Raw genomic sequence first — 22,112 nt, 5'->3', positions numbered from 1 at the left:
AGTGACACTTTACAGTGATGAAATAAGGAAAACATAGTTAATCTATGTTCCGGTTATTAATGAAAAGCAGCTATAGCCCATTTTTTTTAGCCTTGATCAGTGTTTCGGTATTTTTGCAGTTTTATGGAAGTGGTCACTTTAAACTTTAGATACATACGTTGTTTTAATTGTCATTTATTCAATTCTAAATGGCAAAATGGGAATTTTGAAGAATTGCTGTTGATTATATGCCATATCCACCTGCCGTACTCACTTCTTTGACTAACCTCTGTCAGTGTAATCCTCCGCCTGCAGTAGATGTGCTGAGGCTAGAGTAGCCACCATTTTGCATGTCTAGTGTGTTCCTCCCTCCATTGCTAATAGAGACGATTCCAGTTCTTTTCTGGCATCATTACGGCTCGTAAGTACATTTAGAAAGTACCATGTTGTCACAAATATGTGGAAGTGTCTCTACTTGTACTTAAATACGAATGCTTTTGATCGTACTTGCGATGTCAACTGACAGTTAGGCGCTGCATAGGAAGTCGCAGCCCTCAGTGCACCGGGGTTGTGCCTGTCAGCAGCTAAGTTGCTGGGCTAGGTATGTGCACTGCTGTGGTGTGACTACTGACTAAGTCATACAAGTCGTAACAACTTGAAATGGTAGGATACAGTGATTATTCTCTTGATAAGTAAGAAAAACCTTTGGTCGTCTTTTAATTTCGACGGTAACTGGTGTATTTGACAGAGAAATGTCAGGGAGCTAGCTAACGCTAAGAAGGCCTAAACTGCATCATGTTCAGATCAATCGGTAATTAGAGGGGGGCTTATGTGACCAAGGTCCTGTTTTCCATTCGTCTGATGCTATGCTGCCAATAGAAACATTAGTTTAAGGAGACTTTTTCAGTCACGGTGACGCTGTGATGTCAAACTGATACCTTGTCCTTTCAAGTTCCCTAATATATCAGGGTTAGCTCGCTTATAGCTACTTCTTCACAGGTGTGCTTTCCTTCTGTAACTTCAGACATTGTTCCGTGTGCTTGGGAAAGACTTTTAATACCTTTTGACGACGTGTACAATAATTCACCCCCAAGCAAACGTTTCATTTGGGGAAATCCAGGAAGCTGTCGGCAGCTTTCCTAATGTGCTGACGACGTGGACGTGGATTTACTAAAGTTTTAAGAGAGGCTTTCTTGGCGTTGACGTTGTATCGATTTAATAGACTATTATCATATAGGCTTTTACTTTACACACAGTGGTCTTGTTGGTGTAAATTGGTGCACAAAGTATGTTATTGTTGAGGAAGTCAGCTGGAAGTAGGAAGTGAGCTAACCACAGTGACGTTCAGCAGGTGTACATGGGTTTTTCAGGAGTGCCTCACCTCTTTTACAGTCATTTTTATCTACTTCTATGCGTAATTTAGCTACTTGCTTGTATTTTGATTTGGGATTTTGGTTTCACTGTTTTGCAGTTACCTTTTTCTAGTTTTCTATTCCAGTTTATTCATTTTTGAAGCAGGTGGAGGTAAATCGTAGCATAAAGCAATTGTTTTATTCTACAGTTTGATCTACAGTGGAAAATGATGTTGGAATTATGTCACGTTTGTATACAGAGTCAAGTAAAACAACCAAATTCGTGTGCAAAAATAATTAGCCGGTGATTATGCTGTAATTAGGACATGAGCTAAAGAACTTCTTTCAATGGAGTATTGATTGTTTGTCTCTGATTTAAAAAAAAAAAATGCAGCCCAAAAGTAGTGTTTCATTTTACCTACTATTCACATTGTCTGTGTTTTAACTCTACAAGCTCCTGCAACTTTAGTGTAACATTTTTTTCCTGTGATTTAATTGATGCTCTCATTGGTAATGTAGCTTTTGAACGATGCATAGCAGCCTAATTGGATTTAAAGTAGACAACCACGCCTCAATCCCCAAAAGACAAAGACACCAGACCCTATGGCAACATGCAAAATAGAGACGTAGCCTCCGTGAGGAGGAGGAGAGGCTGCTTCTTCCTCAGGTTGCAGCTACATCCAGCTTTTTCCAGTGCAAATATAACTCAGCATTAACATGTTCTAACATATTGTGTTTAAAAGACAGTTTGATTGTGACTTTTGTGAACAATTATGGGATTAAATCCTTTTCCCCTCGACACAAATGACTAGAGTTGTGACTGCTGTGGAAGCCTGTGTGTGTCTGTGTAGAAGTTCGCCAGCATTAACCACACTTCTATTGTAATTTGTGTTTTTATGTATGAATTTGTTTACATTGCACCATGCTGAGCTGATCACAAAGGCTTGATCTCGTTTTCTTCTTTAAAAAAAAAAAGTAAGATGAATCATCTGTTGCAACACATTTCTGTGATGTTTCATTTGGTGATTTCGTATAAAGCCGTATAAATGGTGCCTGATCTCTGAGTTTATATTTGATGTGAGTCAGTAAGTCAACTCCTCTGTAGAGTTATTTTTTTTTTTAATTGTTGCTGTCTCTACTGTGCCAACAGGAAGGTGGATTTGTTTGCAACATAAATGCACATGTTGTAGGGTTTTGCATTTGGACCTTTGGATTGCTTTGTCCCTGATAAATTTGTGTTGGTGGATCTTTCGTAACATGATCCAAAATGCCGATTTGGGTTTTGTTTTTTTAAAGTTATGAATGAAAGCGTTTAAGAAAGACGAACCTGTAGGCTTTGACGTGTCTGTTTGTGATTTTCTTGTCTTAGTGCAAACTGCTAGAAGTCTTTTATTCTCCCTGATCACCACCTCATACATTTTTTCAGAATAAGTAAACACCTTTGTCTTTCACATCCATCTGATGTTGTTTTTCCCCCTGAACTCTACTCCCTGTTTCGGTTACATGGCAATTACAGAAAATGGCAGTAATGGGTCGTTTTTTCACACAAAAAAAGAAGAAAAAATAGATGTTGATTGTAGTAAATTATATTGTTGCACTGCAAAAATATGGTGCTGTAATTCAATCAGCTCCCGGCTGTAGCTGGATTTACCTTTTGTGTTGATTATAAGCACAGCAAGAGATGCTTTATCATGATTCACAGGGCCCAACACTGAGTCCATTCAGCTCAGGTAATTTAAATGGCGTTAGAACAGACTAGCTCTCTGGCTTTATTAAAGTGTGGCCTTGGCTGCCCACCCTCTCTGTTCCTGTTTGATCAAAGTGAATTCTTAGAATAGCAGCTGCAACACACCACTTTTTTTTTTTTTTTTTTCCAACAAAGGACCTTCCCTTTCCCCCCTCGGTCCAGATCCTTCTTTCTCTGTCAGCCGTTACCATAACGAACTGACCAAATCACAACTTGCAATTTAAAATGTTGTAAGGCCGTTTTTTTTACTTTTGGTTGCAAAGTTAAAAAAGTTATCCAAATCTCACTGCTTAAGGAAATTGAAAATATCAACTTGGTCTGGATGTAACACAGAAATGCTCATATTTTAGGCTTTTATTGTGGATGAATTCCTTCTGGACTTTGCGCTTCACTGCACAGGGAAGTCAGTTAAATTTGAAATTGAGATTGAATGAAGTTATTATGTGCCGTTTAGCTGTACGTTTAAATTACTTTAGCAACTGATGTGACGATGGCTAAGTTTTATTTTTAGAGCAGTTCTTGTGTTTGCATGACTGATATTATGCAGAGACGGATGTTTTTATTGAAAAGAAATGTTGGCATGTTTTAAAACTAAATTTCAAGTAATTTTTCTGATTATATAAATGCAACAGGATATTATGATGAAGTAAAATCGACAGTGTCGCCTGTATCTGCTGTAAAACATCTAAATTACTGTTTGAGAGTGTTCAGGCTGAAGGGAGACATGACGAATCAAAAACTGATCGTTATTAGCTAAACCATCTCACATCTTTAACTGTCAGCTTGGTTTTATGATTTTACGATTCGCTCCTCATGTTTCAGTGAAAGTGTTGGCAGGCTGTTTTAAAGTCCTTCCCAGAGTCGCATGCTGTTTTAATGAACCTACCGAAATGAGTTTGTGTCAGAAGTTCATCTGGTAGTTTATAGGGATTTTCTAAAGGCCCTGCGTTGTTCGTGGAAAAGCGTTGTTCCTTTTTAACAAACATCCTCTCCATTTCATGAAAGCAAAGGTAAAATCCATGCGCTCTAAAGGTAATTACCATATTTTCTTTGTGTCTTTTCTTTCATTGTGTGACTGTACTCTTTATGATAAAAGGCTTCAGTGACAAACGAAGACAGAATGTGCAAGTCAGAGGGCTGCAGTAATGATCCTTTTAGGTTGATGACACACTACTGAAAATTCTGGTTGGAAATTAAACAGCAAAGAAATCTTTTAAAAAATTTTTTAATGACAGCATACAGAAGTTGGTCTTTTTAAAGATTGTTACCTCTGCTGTCCCGCTCTCTGTGTGTGGCTCTGTGCTGGACACATGCAGGCATGATTAGCATGCTGTTGATATTCAAACGTAAGGCCCCGCGGCTCCTTCTTTTAAAGTTACGTAGGGGTGCACTGAGCTCTGGACATGCTTTCTGCACTAATTGTTTCCAACTCTATCATAGCATTTTACGTTTTACTTTTTCCAGATTAGCTCAAATTCAGCTGCTTTTGCATCAGCTACACCAGTTTTGTAATCAGCTGAAGCGTGAAGGAAGCAAAAAAGTTCCTATAAATTAATATTCTGCACAGCTTTCGTTGTGACGCGAGTAGTTAGACCTGCTGTAGTGAATCTACAGGTGTTGGTCTGCTTGTTAATCACATTGACCCGAGCTGAAGTCGGACTTTTTTTATATTTTAGTGTTGCAAGGATGTGAAATGTTGTGGTTTGGGTCTTATTGACATTTTGAAGAGGATTACCATTTATCTCTAGAGCTACGCTTCCAGACTTTGAACTGATTAGAAGATTTTGGATAAAGAAAGTACAGATATCTGATTTTTGTATCGCAAGTGATTTATTTTGGAACAAAGTGATTGTGCAGCTTTCACACTTTTCTCTCTGCTTCGTTTTCCCTTTGTATCTTATTTTCATTCATTTTAATGTTCGGTATTTAGTGCAAAATTTCTTTTCACGACTAAGCATGTTGACTTCATAAATATTTTAAGCTTTGTGCTTGTGTGCTCCTAGAAGCTTCTCTGTGGAGGGAATTAAATTTCACTCGTTCTTCTCGCCTGTTTCTGCTCCTAATTCTGCTGAGGAGTTCAGCGTCCTGAAACCAACACACAGTTTATGCAAGCAAAAAGTGAACCAAACACAAAATTGTTCTCGCTTTGAATGAACTTCAGGCGAAGATTATTTCATTCCCAAAAAATTTATGAATTTTTTGACTATTTACAACTTTGTTTGGTAGTTTTAGTGAGTAATCTTAGTTTATGCAACTCCACTTTTAATATGTACTACACACTAGTTGTTTTAAGTAATTAATGATGGCTGATTCCTGTTTTGAGCGTGATGTGGTCTCGTGTCGGTAGGTAACACCCTTTCCGATCTTCTGTGTTCTCCAGAGAATGCCAGCTCCGATCAGACTGCGGGAGCTGATCCGGACCATCCGGACGGCACGGACCCAGGCAGAGGAGCGAGAGATGATCCAGAAAGAGTGTGCTGCTATCCGCTCGTCTTTCAGAGAGGAAGACAACACATACCGTTGCAGAAATGTGGCAAAGTTACTTTATATGCACATGTTGGGCTACCCAGCCCACTTTGGGCAGGTGGGTGTGTCTGACTAAGAGGATTAAATCTCGTTTGATTTCCAGTGAACGTGACGTTTCAGAGATGATGACCTGAGTGTGTTGTGACTCTTTGTCTTGTCTCTAGCTGGAGTGTCTGAAGCTGATTGCATCCCAAAAGTTCACTGACAAACGGATAGGTTATTTGGGAGCTATGCTTCTTCTGGACGAGAGACAGGATGTTCATTTACTAATGACAAATTGCATTAAAAAGTAAGTGAAATTCAAACTGCACACAGCTGTGTGAAGTGGTGATTTAGATGTAAACTCAGATCTTGAGTTGTTTGCTCCTGAAACACGAAACAACATCATAAGCTGTTCTCTGTTGTAGAGATTTTGCTTCTTCCTCGCTAAATCATAATCTTCCTAATGTGCTCTAACCTCATGTGGCCATCTGTATTACAATATTTAGAACGTTTCCATTTTATTCTGCTGCGTTTCCACGGCTTATGTGACTCGTTTCTTCCACACCAGTGATTTGAATCACAGCACACAGTACGTCCAAGGCCTGGCTTTGTGCACTTTAGGCTGCATGGGGTCCTCAGAAATGTGTCGTGACCTGGCGGGGGAGGTAGAGAAGCTGCTTAAAACGTCCAACTCGTACTTGAGGAAAAAGGTAAGCTTCACTTTGTTTGGTTTTTGTGCTTTCATATGTGAAAATTAGAGGTTTGCAGATGAAACGTAAAGATGAAATGGAATAAGAAACAATGCTCAACCATCTCTTATTTCAATCTTTAACAGGCAGCGCTGTGTGCAGTCCATGTCATCAGGAAGGTCCCAGAGCTCATGGAAATGTTTCTTCCAGCCACAAAAAACCTGCTGAGTGAGAAGAACCATGGTAAGTGGAAACTGAGCGTCAGGGGCCAGCTGACGGCCCCCTGGGAAATGGAGTCGTCCCACAGAAATGCAGAATCCGTCCAGTTTCCTTCGACTCACAGTGCCACGTCGAGTACAACTATCTTCTTGTTGCGTCCTTTGCAGAGGACATTGGAACCTATTGACCTGCCAAACGCTTAGGTTTGTGTGCAGTCCATTGTATGGAGCACAGGGCAAATAAGATAAAATAACACAATGTCTCTGTTGGACATTTTTCTTTTCGATGAAATGACCATAAAATAGGACAATGGTGCATTTAGTTATTGCCGCAGCTGTTTTACTCCTGGCCCTTTGAAGAGCTGTTTTTAAATGGCCACAGGTTCTCTAATGAAGATTTTGTGGCATCAGTAAGTTGACAGAAGGGGAAGGTGTGCAGTAAATGCCCCGGGGTGGGGGGCTGAACTGAAGGCAGCTACGTTGAAAGATACAACGTCTGTACTGAGCCAAGCGGCGCTGCCCACAGTTTAAGAAGCCGTACCGTTTAGCGCTGATGTTTACGCAAAACATTACTTTGTGTTGGTTCTGTTCTGCGGGCTGGACGCAAAGGATTCTGACTTTCTGCTTGAATACTGAATCGGCGATGTCGTCTTGAGCTAATTTGGTCTTTTATTTGAAATTATCGTAGTGCCAAATCTCATTTTTCCAATTGGTATATTGGAACTGCATCTTCGTCTCAAACTGTGATGTAAGCAACTTGTGCAGCAGTAATATTTAAACCATCAGCAGGGAATCGCAAACTTTTTATGTTTAAAAATGGAATTACTCTTGAAACTTGATTAATTGCTTAAACTCTAATATGTACCACTTTATTTGCTTGTAACTGTCATAGAAATATAATTTAATGGATCAAGTCTTCTGCTCACATCCTCATAAATTACAGTAACAAAGAAAAATACATTTCAGTAACTCAGTTAAAGTGAAACCCCTGTATAGAAGGTGAAATTTATTTGCTTGTTTATTGCTGATAGTTTTGATGATTATGCCTTGCTGCCAATAAAAATTGAATGCAGTTTCTGAGAAGTTGGAGTATTACATAATACATATAGGTTCCTTGTACTGTACAGTATATTTTCACCCCGTGGCTCTGCAGGGGAGATGAGGCACACTAGTTAAAATCACAGGTTTTGACTCGTCTGCTCAGTTTAAAGTCTGTCGTCTTGAAGATCCTCCATCGGTTCTCTGTGAGGTTTGGGTCAGGAGAGTGACACAGTGGTCATAAAGGCTGGTATTAGTATTTCTGGCAATGCTGGAGAGGGAAGCGCTGCAAGGCTAACATCTCCTGAATATTGGTTAGTGTTTTTTATTCTTTCCATTGTATGTAAATAGTAGCATTGTGGCGGCCTTCTACTGTTTGGTGGCCGTCTCCAACTCTTGCTGCCGTGGAGGAATTATTTTGCCTTGTAAATTCAGAGATGCAACGAGTGACCTTGTGAATTACAGCAATATTATGATGTTGCTCTTTGTGCTGCAGTGTAAAATGACAGAGACAGACTTTCACAGGTGCAGCCAATAAAGCTAGTTAGGACTATGAAACTGATTACAACTGGTGCAACGCATTTACTGCGGTAAATGCATTTTAATCACAAATATTAATGAGCAATTTGTAGATTTGCACGTAAATGAAAATCACCTGCCTCTCCTGTCCTCTCAGGTGTTCTGCATACATCTGTCGTCCTCCTCACCGAGATGTGTGAAAGAAGTCCTGATATGCTGGCCCACTTCAGAAAGGTACGGACTGTCTCGCACAAAAAAAAAAAAAAAAAAAGTCAAGCAACTACTGGCACATTTGTCTGAAACTCATGTCACATTTCATTCTCCTTCAGTTGCACATTTTATTTTTCAGCACTTAGATCGGTAGATATGTTAAACCAGATTATGATACGGGTCTTCTCCTAGTTTCAGATAATCTTTAATCTCCTCTCACTGTCTTTCCCCCCTGTTGTTTCTCGACTGCTGCTGTTCCTCTCCTATACGAGTGTAACAAACTAGGCCACCGCGTCTCATGCTCATAATTCTGAACATTATCTGAAGCTCTCTGAAAGTGAATGATTTTTCCAGTTTCCCCTCCCTAACATCTACTTCATATTTTTTCTGTCATTTGTCTTTGTTACAATTCCTGCATTGTGTTAGAATGAGAAGGTAAGAGTACATTCTGATCTCATAGCTGGTGCATGCTGTTAATAGTCATCACTCCTCACGGTCACCTCACACGTACCCAGATTTGTGTTCAGTAATGTCATGTCTTGTTTTCAGTTAGAATTTTGGTTTCTTTATATTGTACGGTGATCATTACTATGTCAGTGTTTTTTAAATATTATACAAAACTGTCTTTGATCCATTCGTCAGAAACATTTCCCACTATTTTTAATGTGCAACTCGTTTAATCACAGACTTGAGGGAAATTGGCGGTTTATGGTCGATAGCCACAAGTCGCATTATGTAGTGGTAGTTGCATTAGCCCTGTATGCAGACATATTAATGGGATGTAATTTTATATCTGCCCAAATTGTAAAGTGTTCTTGTCAGATTTGTGCAACATTTTTATTTACATTCTATAAGCCTGGTCTGGTATTTGCTTACACATTTTTATCTAAAAGGCTTATGTGTTTCTTTCTTTTTGGTTTAAGACTACAAAGACCTGAAATATCATTTTTATCTGATTTGTTTTTTATGCCAAACTGCTCCACCACAAATGGTTTAGAAATTACTAACAGCGAAAACCCCTTTTCATTTGTTTTCCAATGTTTAATAAGTAGTTTTTGCACATTTCTTAAAGTGTAAAAAAAGCTAACTTTAATAGTCAAATACTTGAACCCAACATTTTTTTACTGTCAGAGCCTAAATTTGATATTTTGCTCCTTTGACAATTTGTATCCATTCCTTGCCATTTTTCTTCCAACCTAGTTCCATTTTGTATCCTTATTAAATATTAGCAGATTTTTCTATTTAGTTGGGCATTTTTTATTAAATCCTGGAGTTAAATAATCATTGAAAGTGCAAATCTCACCTGTAATTAAATCAGATGCATTTTATATTATGAAAACTTTCATTTCCCCTCATTGATTATGGTTCTTATGACAGTATGGATCCGTTTTCCGTTATGTGATCAAACTAAAATGACTCAAGACGATATCCTGCTGCTGGATATTAATGTCTAGATTCTCAACATTACATTTCCTTCAAGAACACTGAGAGTTTAGATAATTATTTTACATATTTTGGTTTTCCAAGAGGCTGCTCCCTTTGAAACGACCAGTTCCCTTTAATTTCACATCCCTACACCTTAGACTTTTGCACAAATGTTTTAATACATTTTCTTCACCATAGTTAACGGAAACTCCAACACTGTTTCACTTCCCACATTTGAATATTTGTCACTTTATTTTTAATAAGTTAGTTTATAAACACTGTTCAGGTGTAAGTCTGGGATCTGTGCATAATATTGTGACCTCTCCTCTTTTTATTTCTTCTGTTGTTGGTATTTGTTTTTTTTTATATAGCTGGTTCCACAGTTGGTGAGAATCCTCAAGAACCTAATAATGTCTGGATATTCTCCTGAACATGATGTGTCGGGCATAAGCGACCCTTTCCTGCAGGCAAGTCTTCATTGTTAAAACCGCAGTTTGACTCAACTTTTATCTTGGTTTGAACATGTAAATAGAAATGAGTTTTCAGCACTTCTGTATTTAATTTATACACACAGAAAACACCTTTTGTTGTAATTGAATAAGCCACTAAGATCTGAACCGGTGCTGACATGTAGTTATCGAGCTCAGAGAAGTGAGTTACTGTTATTACAGGATGTGTTTTTTTTTCCTTAGGTGCGGATATTGAGACTACTGAGAATTTTAGGCAAGAATGATGACGACTCCAGTGAAGCAATGAATGACATTCTCGCACAGGTTGGAATGCAAAGTATTAAATGCATTGATATATTTAGTCATTTTAAAGGAGCATTGCTTAAAGTGTGGCTCACCAACGGTTGTTTTGCAGGTTGCGACAAACACAGAGACAAGTAAAAATGTAGGTAATGCAATCCTGTATGAGACTGTACTGACCATAATGGACATCAAGTCTGAAAGTGGACTGAGGGTGAGGGACTTTTAAAAAATGTTGTTTATTTTGCTTTAAGGCAAACCTCTAGAATTTCTTTTTGATTTCATTCTTCTAAATACTTGTTTTTTTTCTTCCTTTCAGGTTTTGGCCATTAACATACTAGGTCGCTTCCTTCTTAACAATGACAAAAATATAAGGTAATTACTTCATTTACCAATCTTGATCTTTTATGAATGGATTAAATAAAGATGGAGTTAAATCCCAGTTATTCCATTTCATTGAAAACTCCGTTGTTCCAGATATGTGGCGTTGACATCTCTACTAAAGACGGTACAAACGGATCACAATGCGGTGCAGAGGCATCGGAGCACCATTGTGGATTGTTTAAAAGATCTGGACGTCTCCATTAAGAGGTCACATCTCGCTTTTCTTCGACTTCTTTTCCGCTCGCCGCCTTGTTTTTGACACGATCCTCTGTTTCGGTGCAGACGTGCGATGGAGCTGAGTTTTGCCCTCGTGAACGGCAACAACATCAGAGGCATGATGAAGGAGCTGCTCTACTTCCTGGACTCCTGTGACCCAGAATTCAAGGCAGACTGTGCATCAGGAGTGTTTCTAGCTGCTGAGAAGTAAGGCCAAACATTCTCCATGCACTCGGATACTTTAGAATGATTTTAATGTCTCATTCCCTCCTGGGCTGGGTCATTTCAGGCTTTTTTTTTTTTTTTTGAAGCATTACAGAATGAAGTCACTATATGTTACCCCATCTGTAAAATTTCCACATCCTAGAAATATGGAATGCTGTATGATGATAAAATGAGTGATCCATCGTCTGACAGATTTTGCTGATACCGTTTGTTTTCTGACAGCATTTGTTTTCTTGCGTCCACAGTGTTGGATAACTTTTTTTCCATTTATTTGACAAATCTTTTCATTCTTTTGCTTCACAGATATGCTCCTTCCAAAAGATGGCACATAGACACCATTATGAGAGTACTGACAACGGTGTGTGTATGCTACAGAAACTTTCCAATCCTTAAAGTCATGGCTGCAAGCAGTCTGGTTTGAGTTTGTCTTTGCGTCACCGTTCTTTAGGCAGGGAGCTACGTGCGAGACGACTCCGTTCCCAACCTGATCCAGCTCATCACAAACTCCGTGGAGATGCACGCGTATACGGTTCAGAGACTTTACAAAGCATTGCTGGACGACATTTCACAGGTCAGAGAAACTCCGGTTTGATCTACGATTAAGCGTACGCCGTGAACGTAATTGATATTTTACGTTTTCAGACCATGTTAAGTATCCAGAATAAACTTCGTGGCGTTTTCCGTCTGTCTTCCAGCAACCTCTTGTGCAGGTTGCGTCGTGGTGCATAGGAGAATACGGAGACCTCCTGGTGTCAGGGCAGTGTGAGGAAGAGGAGCCCATCCAGGTATTTTTGGAGAAATCCTGACTCGACATGAAACAAGTCCTGTTTGAATCACTACACTGGTGAACCTTGTGGTTTTCTCAGGTGACTGAGGACGAAGTTCTGGATGTATTGGAAGGTCTTCTGGTGTCCAATCTGTCCACGCCCGTGACCCGCGGCTATTCCCTCACCGCCATCATGAAGCTGTCGACTCGTTTCAGCAGCGTGAAGTGAGTGAATGTTTCCCTCCTTTGTTGTTCTGCATTTATTTTCCTGACAGTATCAGTTTTTCTGAAACAGTTTTATGATATTTTATTACAGTCGGCTTCCATATTGTAATTTTATACATTATCTAAAAATATTTACTATTGGCTTTGCTGGATGGAGTCAACCATGACTCACAGGGACAGATGACTTTGTCTCACATGATTTATTTTGTCAAACAGATGTTTGAGATTAGCTGTAATATTGAAGCCATATCCACTGCAACTTTTAAGAAGCTTTTTTGATCATCTTGATTTTATATCATTGTAAAAAAAAAACAACAAAAAACAAAACGAATAACACATGAACAAAGTTTTGGCCAGATTGCTGTAGGTCAAGAGTAGTTACTTAAACAAAATAAATTTTCCATATTAAATTTCTAAATTGGAGATTTCTGCTTATTCATGTTGCAGTAACCCAAAACGCAGCAGAATCATTTACCTTTCATAAAGATATGAACATTGTATTCATGAGAAGATGTGAAATTTTATTGGGGGAAAATGTGCAGTCTGCTAGAAATGATTTCAGTTAAGATTAAAGTCAGAATTATTTTATCTTTTTTTTTCCCTAATCTTCTTCTGTAGTTTAGACCACAAACGCTTACAGGATCATTTTTTGTTTTGCCCATATCACTTTGGAGTCATGGCTAATTAATGATTAAGTAGCACTTTAAGCTTTGGCTGCAATTTGGCTTTAATTATTACGCTTTTTTGTTTTTCTTTTCTTTTTTTTTTGCTTCCTTCTGTGTGACATTTTAATAATAATAAAAAAAACTTCTGTTTGTGTTTTTAGCCGAATCAAAAAGGTGGTTTCAATATACGGGAGTAGCATTGATGTGGAGCTTCAGCAGAGAGCCGTGGAGTACAACGCACTTTTCAAGAAATACGACCACATGAGGTGAAGCTTCCTAATGTCTAACAAAATGAAAATGTAGAACATCCATATTCAGGGTTTCTGAAGCTTTGGAGTTCTGCATTTGTTCATTTCAATTTAAGGCTGTAAAATTTTAAATGCTTATATATTTTTTTAATACTAGGTAGGTATTAAATTATGTTGTGTCTGAGATTTGCAGCATCATTCGTTTGCTTTGTGATTTATAGCTTTTGTTTTAAAATTGTATGTTCAGGAAAATAAAATCTAAATATATTTTTTACATCATGTCCATTACCTTTGCACTGAAAAGTATACATTTTAAAATGTTTGCCTTGAAAAGGAATGTTGTAACAAAAGTCTTATATACATGTTATTGATAATTATGAAGCTTATGAAATACTGCAGGAAAGTGTTGAAATCTGATGTAAAAACATTACAGTCAGGTGAAAATCACAAATTAAAGACGGCAAAGGTAGATTGAGCAGATATATATATTCCTTTATAGACCAGCTCTTCTTGAACGTATGCCCATCATGGAGAAGACGGCCTCTAACGGTCCCACAGAAATCGTACAGACAAACGGAGAGACTGAGCCATCTACGGTGGAGGCAAAACATCCACCGCCTGTTACCCAACCAACAAGCCAAGTGAGAAAAATTTCAAAGAATATTTATTGTTAATATGCAAGTTAAACACCTAGATCATTGACTTTATAAGTTTTTTTTTGTTTTGTTTTTTTTTACTAAAGTTTTCAACTGAAACTGTTTTAATTTGTCTCATAGTGTTATTATTTGTTAATCTCCTAAATCAGGGGTCCCCAAACTTTTTCCTGCGAGGGCCACATAGCTGTTACTTTCTCTGGTCGGGGGCCGGTCTTAGTTTTTGGAGAAAGAAACCTTAGAAAATTCTTGTCGACTGGGGGGGGGAGGAGGAGGAGGAGGAGAGCTGTTCTGTCTTTGAAACTGTCGAGCGGGGGGGATGCACGACGACACATTCGCGCTTTTAGATAGATTTTTACCCAGAATGCAAATGGAAAAAACCGTGAGTGAAACGGTGACTGGGACTGACTAGTATATATTCCATTGAGGGAAAGTTAGTTTCACATCTACTCAAGAACCCCCCTGGTGGTTGAAGAAAAATCCACATATAAACCGGAAAATACAATATATGAAAAAAAAAACACTGAATGCTCTCTGGTATGAGGAGGCGGGCTGGATCCGGCATTGTTCAGGGGGCCGGACCAAATGACGTGGCGGGCCGGATCCGGCCCGCGGGCCGTAGTTTGGGGACCCCTGTACTAAATGATTACATGTATTGAGCAAGTCCCCATGTTGTCTTTACTCTGTAGGCTAATGATTTGTTAGACCTGCTGGGTGGAAATGATGTGGTGCCGGTAATCCAGACTACGATTCCCACAAAGCCTGCCTCAGCTGGAGGAGAGCTGCTTGACCTCCTGGGTGACCTCTCACTAAGTGGTACGACGCTCACCTTTAAAGCGCTCTCTTAATCTGTTTAAAGGAAAAAATCAACGACTTGGTGTAAATTTTTGGTTTAGTTATCAGTGTTAACTTGATCTTAAGATTCTTCTGGATCTGACTTAACCTCAAGTAAATTTTTTTACTCTGTATAATAAATCTCTCTGCTGTAGTGGACATTTGTAAAGATTCAACTTGGACATTGGTTAAAAAAAAAAAAGACTCATCTATGAAAGAATATTTTCTAAAACATCTAGAAAAGCATATTTGATTTTGTTACTTCCTCAGGCGGTCCGGCGCCTGCACCCGCTCCCTCAGTGCCCACTTCCCAGCCGCCTTTCCTGCTGGACGGCCTCACTTCACAACCCCTGTTCAATGACATTGCAGCTGCAGGTAGGAGTGTGTTCCTCCTCTAAGCTACACATAAGCTGTAGTTTTTTTAAAGAAATCTGCTTATTATGAGGCTTTAGTTGGCATTTTCGGTGAGATTTTTACTGCATTGACAACTCTGATCTTATTGTGAAATGATTTCCACGAATCTCCTGCTTAGGTATTCCTTCCATGACTGCATACAACAAGAATGGTCTAAAAATAGACTTCACATTTGAGAGAGCTAACCCTAACCCAAACATCGCAGTCATCACCATCCACGCCTCCAACTCAACAGAGGCTGAAATGACCGACTTTGTTTTTCAGGCTGCAGTACCAAAGGTAATCAAACAACAATCCTCTACATGACAGACGTCTCACTCGTTTACGGTGTTCTTTTTTTTTAATGTTTAATTTGTTCCCAAAGATAACAAGCTATTTTACACAAGTTTATGTTTTGAAATCCTAAATTTGACTGAAAATGAAGATTTATGACAAATTCTAATTGTTTGGCTGCTACATCTATGACATACAAAATAATAAAAAGTCTCATAAACAGCTTAGCAAAACTAAAAAAAATATTATTTTTTTTTGGTGTGTTTAAAAGCAATGCCTGAATATTCTGCATGCAAATCGGGTTGGACAAAGCTGACGAATGAGTGGACATGAGCATAGCTTGCATTTGCAAAACTGTCTCACACACACACACACACACACACACACACACACACACACACACACACACACACACACACACACACACACACACATCCAGTCAACAGTGAAGGAAAGCAGTTGTGACTGCTGAGAAGGTTAAAAAATAAATAAATAAAAATTATGTTTTAACTAAAATAAATGGATGTTAATGAATTATTAGTGTTAGCATTACAAGTATTGGACTTTTACCCTGGGTCTTATATCACAAGCTTTTTTTTATGTTTTTGCAGCATTTTAATAAAACTTATATTTATATTTGTTCTCAAAATGATGAGGAAATTGTTGGGGTTCTGTGGAACATACAGTAAATGTTCCTAAATTTGCCTGCATTTTTAAAACGTAAGTCATTTGACCTCGACACCCATCTATTAGAAATGAATTAAACTCGTCATTTTAAAGCGTTTTTTTCCCCCATGTGCGTTATTGTTTCATCTGAAATTGTTGTTTTCGTCAGACATTCCAGCTGCAGCTCCTTTCCCCCAGCAGTAACGTCGTCCCAGCTCTCAACCAGGGAACCGTCACACAGGTCATCAGAGTTCTCAACCCACAGAAGGTGAGTTTCTTTTCAAATATTCTCTTTATCTTTTAGCTTCATAGCAATACATCCATATTTACAACTTCCATGATTTTTTTTTTTTTTTTTTACAACGATTTCTGTTTTTACAATCAAAACCTTAAAATTTCAGCAACAACTACGAATGAGGATCAAACTAACCTACACCCACAAAGGCTCGGCCGTGCAGGACCTGGCAGAGGTTAATAACTTCCCCCCGCAGTCGTGGCAGTGATGACCGGCTCCTGCTGCCCCCAAAAAGCCCCACCAAGGGAACTATGAAAACCTTTTTTTTTTTCTTTTCCCCTCCTCCCACACGTTCTTCACCTCCCACCCTTTCTTCCAACGGACCGCCCTGTGACATCACTGCAGACCGCTGCTCTCGAGTTGCATGGGAAGCAGCAGAGCATCAGGAGGATAGAGGAGATGTTACGAAGACCCTGTTGGCATTGCAAGAGTAATTGGGGAAAAAAAAACATATCAATCGTTGAACTTTCTCTTTCCACTCTTAATTGATCTCTTAGTATGCTGATGTATTTTTCTCACACCCCTCCATCACCACACCCAGAAGGATTCATGCGCACCGTCCACTGTGGCACACTTTACCTCTGAAAAAGTGTTGCCCCCTTTGGGCTCTTTCTTTCTTTTCTTTTTTTTTTTAATAATCCTAAAATGCAGTTTGAGGCATTTGCTCCCTTGATCGGTAGGATTGGCTTTGCTTTCATGAACCGTCATTCCTATGATGGCAGCAGGAAAAACTTTGAAAACTTTTTCTTTCTCCACACTCTCAACAATGTAACTTCAGAGTTGTATTCATTCTGAATTACATTAATTTGCTAAATGCATGTGTGCTGGGGTCACAATCACATCTGGACTTTAAGCTCCGAGGTGGCGGGCGGGGGGATTTTCTGATTCTGTTTGTAAACCGCTTTGCCCAACTCTGTGGCTGGTTTCAGAACATTTCACCTCACCCAACACCTCATCCGTAGGGAATCGACAGCTTGTAGATCTGTACAGAACAGTAAGTTTGATGTACTGCAGTGAATACGTTGTCGCTCTGAAGCTTACCCGAAAACGAGCTGCGTTTGTGTTAGAGAGAGATCTGCATTTTAAACTTTTCCTGCATCTGCATCATCAGTCGGGACTGCATTTTGACTTCTGTTTCTGATTTGTTTAACCTGATTGAACTTGGTCACCATGCTCACACATGTAAATGAAGCTTGTCATGAATGTAGTAACTTGCACTGAATGCTTTTTTTTACCCCCCTCTCTTAATTCTTCTTTCCAAGTCTTTTTTTTTTTTTTTTTTTTTTTTTTGGTCGGGGATGCTCATCTTATCGGCACTGATTTTGTGAGAGTTTGTTTTGTTTCTGCAGTAATTATGCCTGTTATCAAAGTGATGTGCCTTTCTGACTTTAGCTGGGTAAAAAAAAAAAGTGAGCATCGTCTGTCGCTCGTGATGGATTTGAACTAAAATACCACTAAGCTGAGCAACAATTTTGGTCCAGGAATTTGTAAATTACATTAAAATATTTCAAATTATATCTTGATTTTCTCAGATTTCTAATTAAAACGAGAGTCGATAATATTTAAATCCTATAATTAAAGCAAAGTTAATGGCAGCTAATGTGTGCAAACGTTGACAAGCTGGCATCGGTTATTTTTCAGATCCTCCCCAAAATCCATCAAGCAACAGAGACTGAATTATTAGTCGGAGCAAAGGAAACTTTTTTCTTTTTTTTGGAAGCCATCTTCACTCGCGTCAGAAGCATGCCATCATCGGGGATAGGAACCTTAATACCTCACTCTGTTTTCTTTCTGTTAACGTTAGTGGCAGGACATCGGCAGCTTTTGTTTAGTCGCCAAATGCAACGGAGGGTTGGGGAGCGTCTGCATGAAGAAAACTAACAGCAGTCTGTGCATCTCATTACTGAACTCACAGCCTCACTATGACCCGCCGATATAACTCCTCTCACTATGCTTCACTCATCTTTTAACTTCTGTGACCAAATCAGAGATATACTACTAGCTTTGGAAATATTTTTGAGCTCATGATATGTGTATATGGAGAAATCTTTTTTTTTCTGCTGAACATTTTTCTTCTGTTTGTTGATGAATGCTATATTGGCTTTTTTTCTGTACATACTGAGGGCTTTTACAGATGTTTGTCTATTGTACTATCTTTCATCCTTTTTTTAGATATCATTTTCTAAACAAAATTCCAACTACTCACAATGTACATTGTCTAAATAGATTTAGTCGGTCTATAACGAGACAAGTATGTATCATCACTCATTCATTGTAAAAGATTTATGATCTGCCTGTACATTGTATATAGTTGTAAAACAAAAAAAAAACCACTGATCAGATTAAATAAAATCCACATAAAAGATTAGTTGGAAAGTATAATTGTATGCATATATGTACAAAAGTAATCTTAAGAGGATGCAATGGAGCTTCATTTGGTTTCATGTTGAGTCCTGATTGGACGTCACCCCCTGGCGTTGTTGGGTCTCTGAAAGGTGTGATTCTAACGTGGCTTTAACACACACACACACACACACACACACTCTGAATGATGCACTGTACTACTGAGGAGCAGCGACTTGAGTTTTGCTCCCCGCCCCGCGAACACCTCTCGCATCCACGGCCTCTTGCAGAGCAGCTCCGTTGCCAAGACTCATCTTTCGTTTGGCCTTACGTGCTCTCTTGATCTTCTCTTCAACCTACTGTTTGTTTTTGTGAAGCCCGTTTTTGTTTTGGTTTGTTAACTCGCTCGCTCTCTCTCTCTCTCCATCCAAAAGCAAGGACACTATGACTGCCATGCGTGCATTGTTTTTCTCCCCCCTTTTTTTTTTTTTTTTAAAGTTCCCTTTATGGTAAACTGGTTTGCTTTTAACCTGCATGGTTTGACTGTCATTTACAATCCAAAATGATGCTGTAAAATCCATGTGGAAGCTCAACATTTTTATAATGTAAATCAGTACAATGTTCTATTTCTTTTAGAGCTTTTTTTTTTATAGTTTTATTTAATCTGCTTCTGTTTAATGGAGGCAAACCAGATGAAGCATGTGCTGCAAGGTAGTGAACACAAGGGGGAGCTGTGCAGAATGGAAGGCTGGCAGAGTGAGAGGACGTTTCATACACCTATTCCTGTGTGTGTGTGTGTGTGTGTGTGTGGTCTTATTCAAGCTGTATGTTAATCACGCCTGATTAGTTCTTTCTATGAAGCTGTTGACATTTTACAAATGGAAGTGAGCCCAACATTAAAGCTATGGATACTATAACTGAGGAGGAAGGAAATGAGCACCTGTGGGTGGCGTGGTCAGATCTGTGTGTGTGTGTGAAGAAAATCATCTTTGAGAGAGCGCGACGGTGTGCTATCTGTCTTTTATCCGCATAGGACGTAATTCTTTTGGCTGCAATTTCAACTCTCGGCTTCTGAGCTGCATGTGAAGAACGGTAAATAAGGTCGTTTCTACTCTTGACGTGAAACCTCTTTTGCAAATGCAAGAAAAGTTTAAATGTTCAAATCTGTCACGCTCCCGTCGAGGGGCAGCACGACTGTGCAATTAGAAGTCGTTCATCATGAGCTTACAACCTGGATACTGTTTTATTTTTTTGTTGTTGCTTTGTTTCATTTTAGGGGCAAAGAAAATGCAAATCCATCATCTGGATCTCTTGTGTTTTCCTTTATTTTTCCTTCCTTTGCTGGGATGAAGTCGTTTTGTAAAGGGCTTGAAAGGGCATGTAAATGCACATCCTGGTCCTTTTCTATTTGTTTTTAAAAAGAGGGGGGAAAAAACTGATTTCACTTTGCTCTGAAAACATGACCTGTGACTCCCTTCCCTCATCTCAGCGACCCGACCAGCCCGAAAACGTCTAAAAGCGAATCAGATTTAAATTAATTTTGTGTGTTTTTTTGTTGGTGGGGAGGGGAGCGGCGTGAGATTCCCCGTTTTCCAGTTCCATGGCTTCGAGGAGAGTGTGAATGTCGGACTGAAAATATTAAATAATCTTTAAAGATGAGAAGTTGTAAACTATTAAATGGATTATTTTCAATTTATGCTGTGTATTCTTGTCTTTGGGTTGGAGATGATGATCAAGCGAATAAAAAAAGTGAAATAAAAATCAAGTTGAAGTATGGAAATGTGTGCCGTGTGTCTGCTCTGCCAAACAAAAGTTGAGTTTTTAACCTAAAGGGAAAAAAGTTTGTACCACTCGTGGATTTTCTTTTCCTGAGTGAAGTGCATTAATCAGTTGCTTTTGTTTCTACTCATTCAAGTCAATTTGCCAGAACAGGAAGTTTAAATTTGAATCACTGATTTTTACATGTACAAAATGCAACATGTATTGTCACCCCTGTTTAAAGGTTGATGATAAGCCTTGAAGTAAATGCATAAAATCTTTACCATTAAATGTATTGAGAACCACTGTTCTCTGCTCGCCCCTCAGGTTTTTCTGTGAGATCTACATCCAGAGATGTAGATGAACATAGAAAAAGGTTGATTGTGTTTCAATCTTGTGTTAATTTGGCTGCCATTTAAGATTATCCAGTTTTGGGGCGTGGGAGGCGAGGAAGTCAGTTGATTTTTTTTCTTTTAAAGTGAGTTTGTGATGCAACTGGACTTGCAAAAAAAAAAGTAATAATAAAAAAAATACCACAAACGGTGTACACAAACTACTCGGATACGTTGGGTTTCAGTCCAAATCCGTATCTGAAAAACACAGTACCGTTAGACATTGAAATGCGTCTTACCGAGGGGATCCTGACTGCAACAGTGGAGCGGAGGACTCCAGCAGAACCAGGCTGAGGACGGGCCGCCATCTGTCTTCACCAAATGGAAGGAGTTTGTTTTAGTGAAAATAGCATATGCGGTCATGAGGAGGAGACGTGAGCACGGATCGGTGATGGGAGGGATGTCCTCCAGCAAACCACGACTGCAGCAGGAATCTGTCATCCAAGACAGCCAGGCCACAACACAGGATCCAGGAACACGTTTAGTTTTTCAGGCAGATGACAAATGAATGCACATTTTTCTCTACTATTATCATTGATCAGTAAAATGAGTAACTTTTCCTCAGAAGGTAGAATCTGAAATTGGTCGTTTTTTTTTTTTTTTTTTTTTTTTTTTAATTGATTTGAAGATCCAGAATAAATCAATAAATAGGCATTGACCTCTAATGCACTTGTACATTCATTTGTTCCACCTTTCCGATCATTTTACAGGTTGTGACATATTGTTACGACTAAATATAAATGAAATAACTTACTTTTTTAGCCATTTAGTAAAATTCTAAAAGTGGAATCTGAGTGGTCTCTCAATAATGCGTAAAAGAAGATATAACACACCAAAGTCTAATGACAAATGCTTGCCATTCAGTCTGAGCTTGTGCAAATTTTCTGAAAAAACAATGGCCAAAGACTTGCTGCTAATGATTTGCAAAGTTAGCTCTTCAAAAATGTTCATTAGGCAGGGCTGAGGACAAATGCACTCCACAATTTTCACATTTCTATTCATTAAAAAAATGGAAAACTGCATATTTTTGTAAACTTCTCAGTGATTGCATATCACATGAATCATTTTACAAAGCACTGCCGCAAATCTAAGTTACCACTTCCCCAGTACAGCATGTTTGTTTCACTTGATTTGTTTTTGTTTGCTGTCGAGTTTTGTGGTCGACATGTCATCTGTAACCATGTTTTTATTTTTACCCCGAGGAATGTGGGCTATGAAAATAAAACTACTTTTTTTTCTTTCGAAAAAAATTTATTGGCACTTTGGACAGTTTACATGGCATTTCACATTTATACAGAAATTATCTTTTCAAGGACTAAAA

The 22,112-nt window shown here is 38.8% G+C and overlaps 1 protein-coding gene across 1 annotated transcript; it reads left to right on the top strand.

Annotated features, from left to right (window-relative positions):
- The first annotated feature begins 289 nt into the window (after positions 1-289).
- On the top strand, positions 290-20,421 carry ap1g1 (adaptor related protein complex 1 subunit gamma 1). Its single transcript, XM_088004301.1, has 23 exons — positions 290-400; positions 5,459-5,662; positions 5,769-5,893; positions 6,155-6,296; positions 6,422-6,518; positions 8,208-8,284; positions 10,057-10,152; positions 10,378-10,458; positions 10,550-10,648; positions 10,754-10,809; positions 10,912-11,025; positions 11,101-11,241; positions 11,563-11,617; positions 11,708-11,830; positions 11,955-12,044; positions 12,126-12,250; positions 13,077-13,181; positions 13,663-13,804; positions 14,506-14,632; positions 14,921-15,025; positions 15,183-15,343; positions 16,173-16,271; positions 16,405-20,421. Exons 2-23 carry the CDS (start codon positions 5,462-5,464, stop codon positions 16,504-16,506), a joined length of 2,463 nt encoding a protein of 820 aa, XP_087860427.1. The 5' UTR covers positions 290-400; positions 5,459-5,461; the 3' UTR covers positions 16,507-20,421.
- Positions 20,422-22,112: the final 1,691 nt, after the last annotated feature.

Source organism: Poecilia mexicana, unplaced genomic scaffold, assembly GCF_051168715.1.
Source record: "Poecilia mexicana isolate PSO_F unplaced genomic scaffold, ASM5116871v1 scaffold_3, whole genome shotgun sequence".
NCBI classification, from domain to species: Eukaryota; Metazoa; Chordata; class Actinopteri; order Cyprinodontiformes; family Poeciliidae; genus Poecilia; species Poecilia mexicana.
This window is presented reverse-complemented; position numbering and strand designations above follow the sequence as displayed.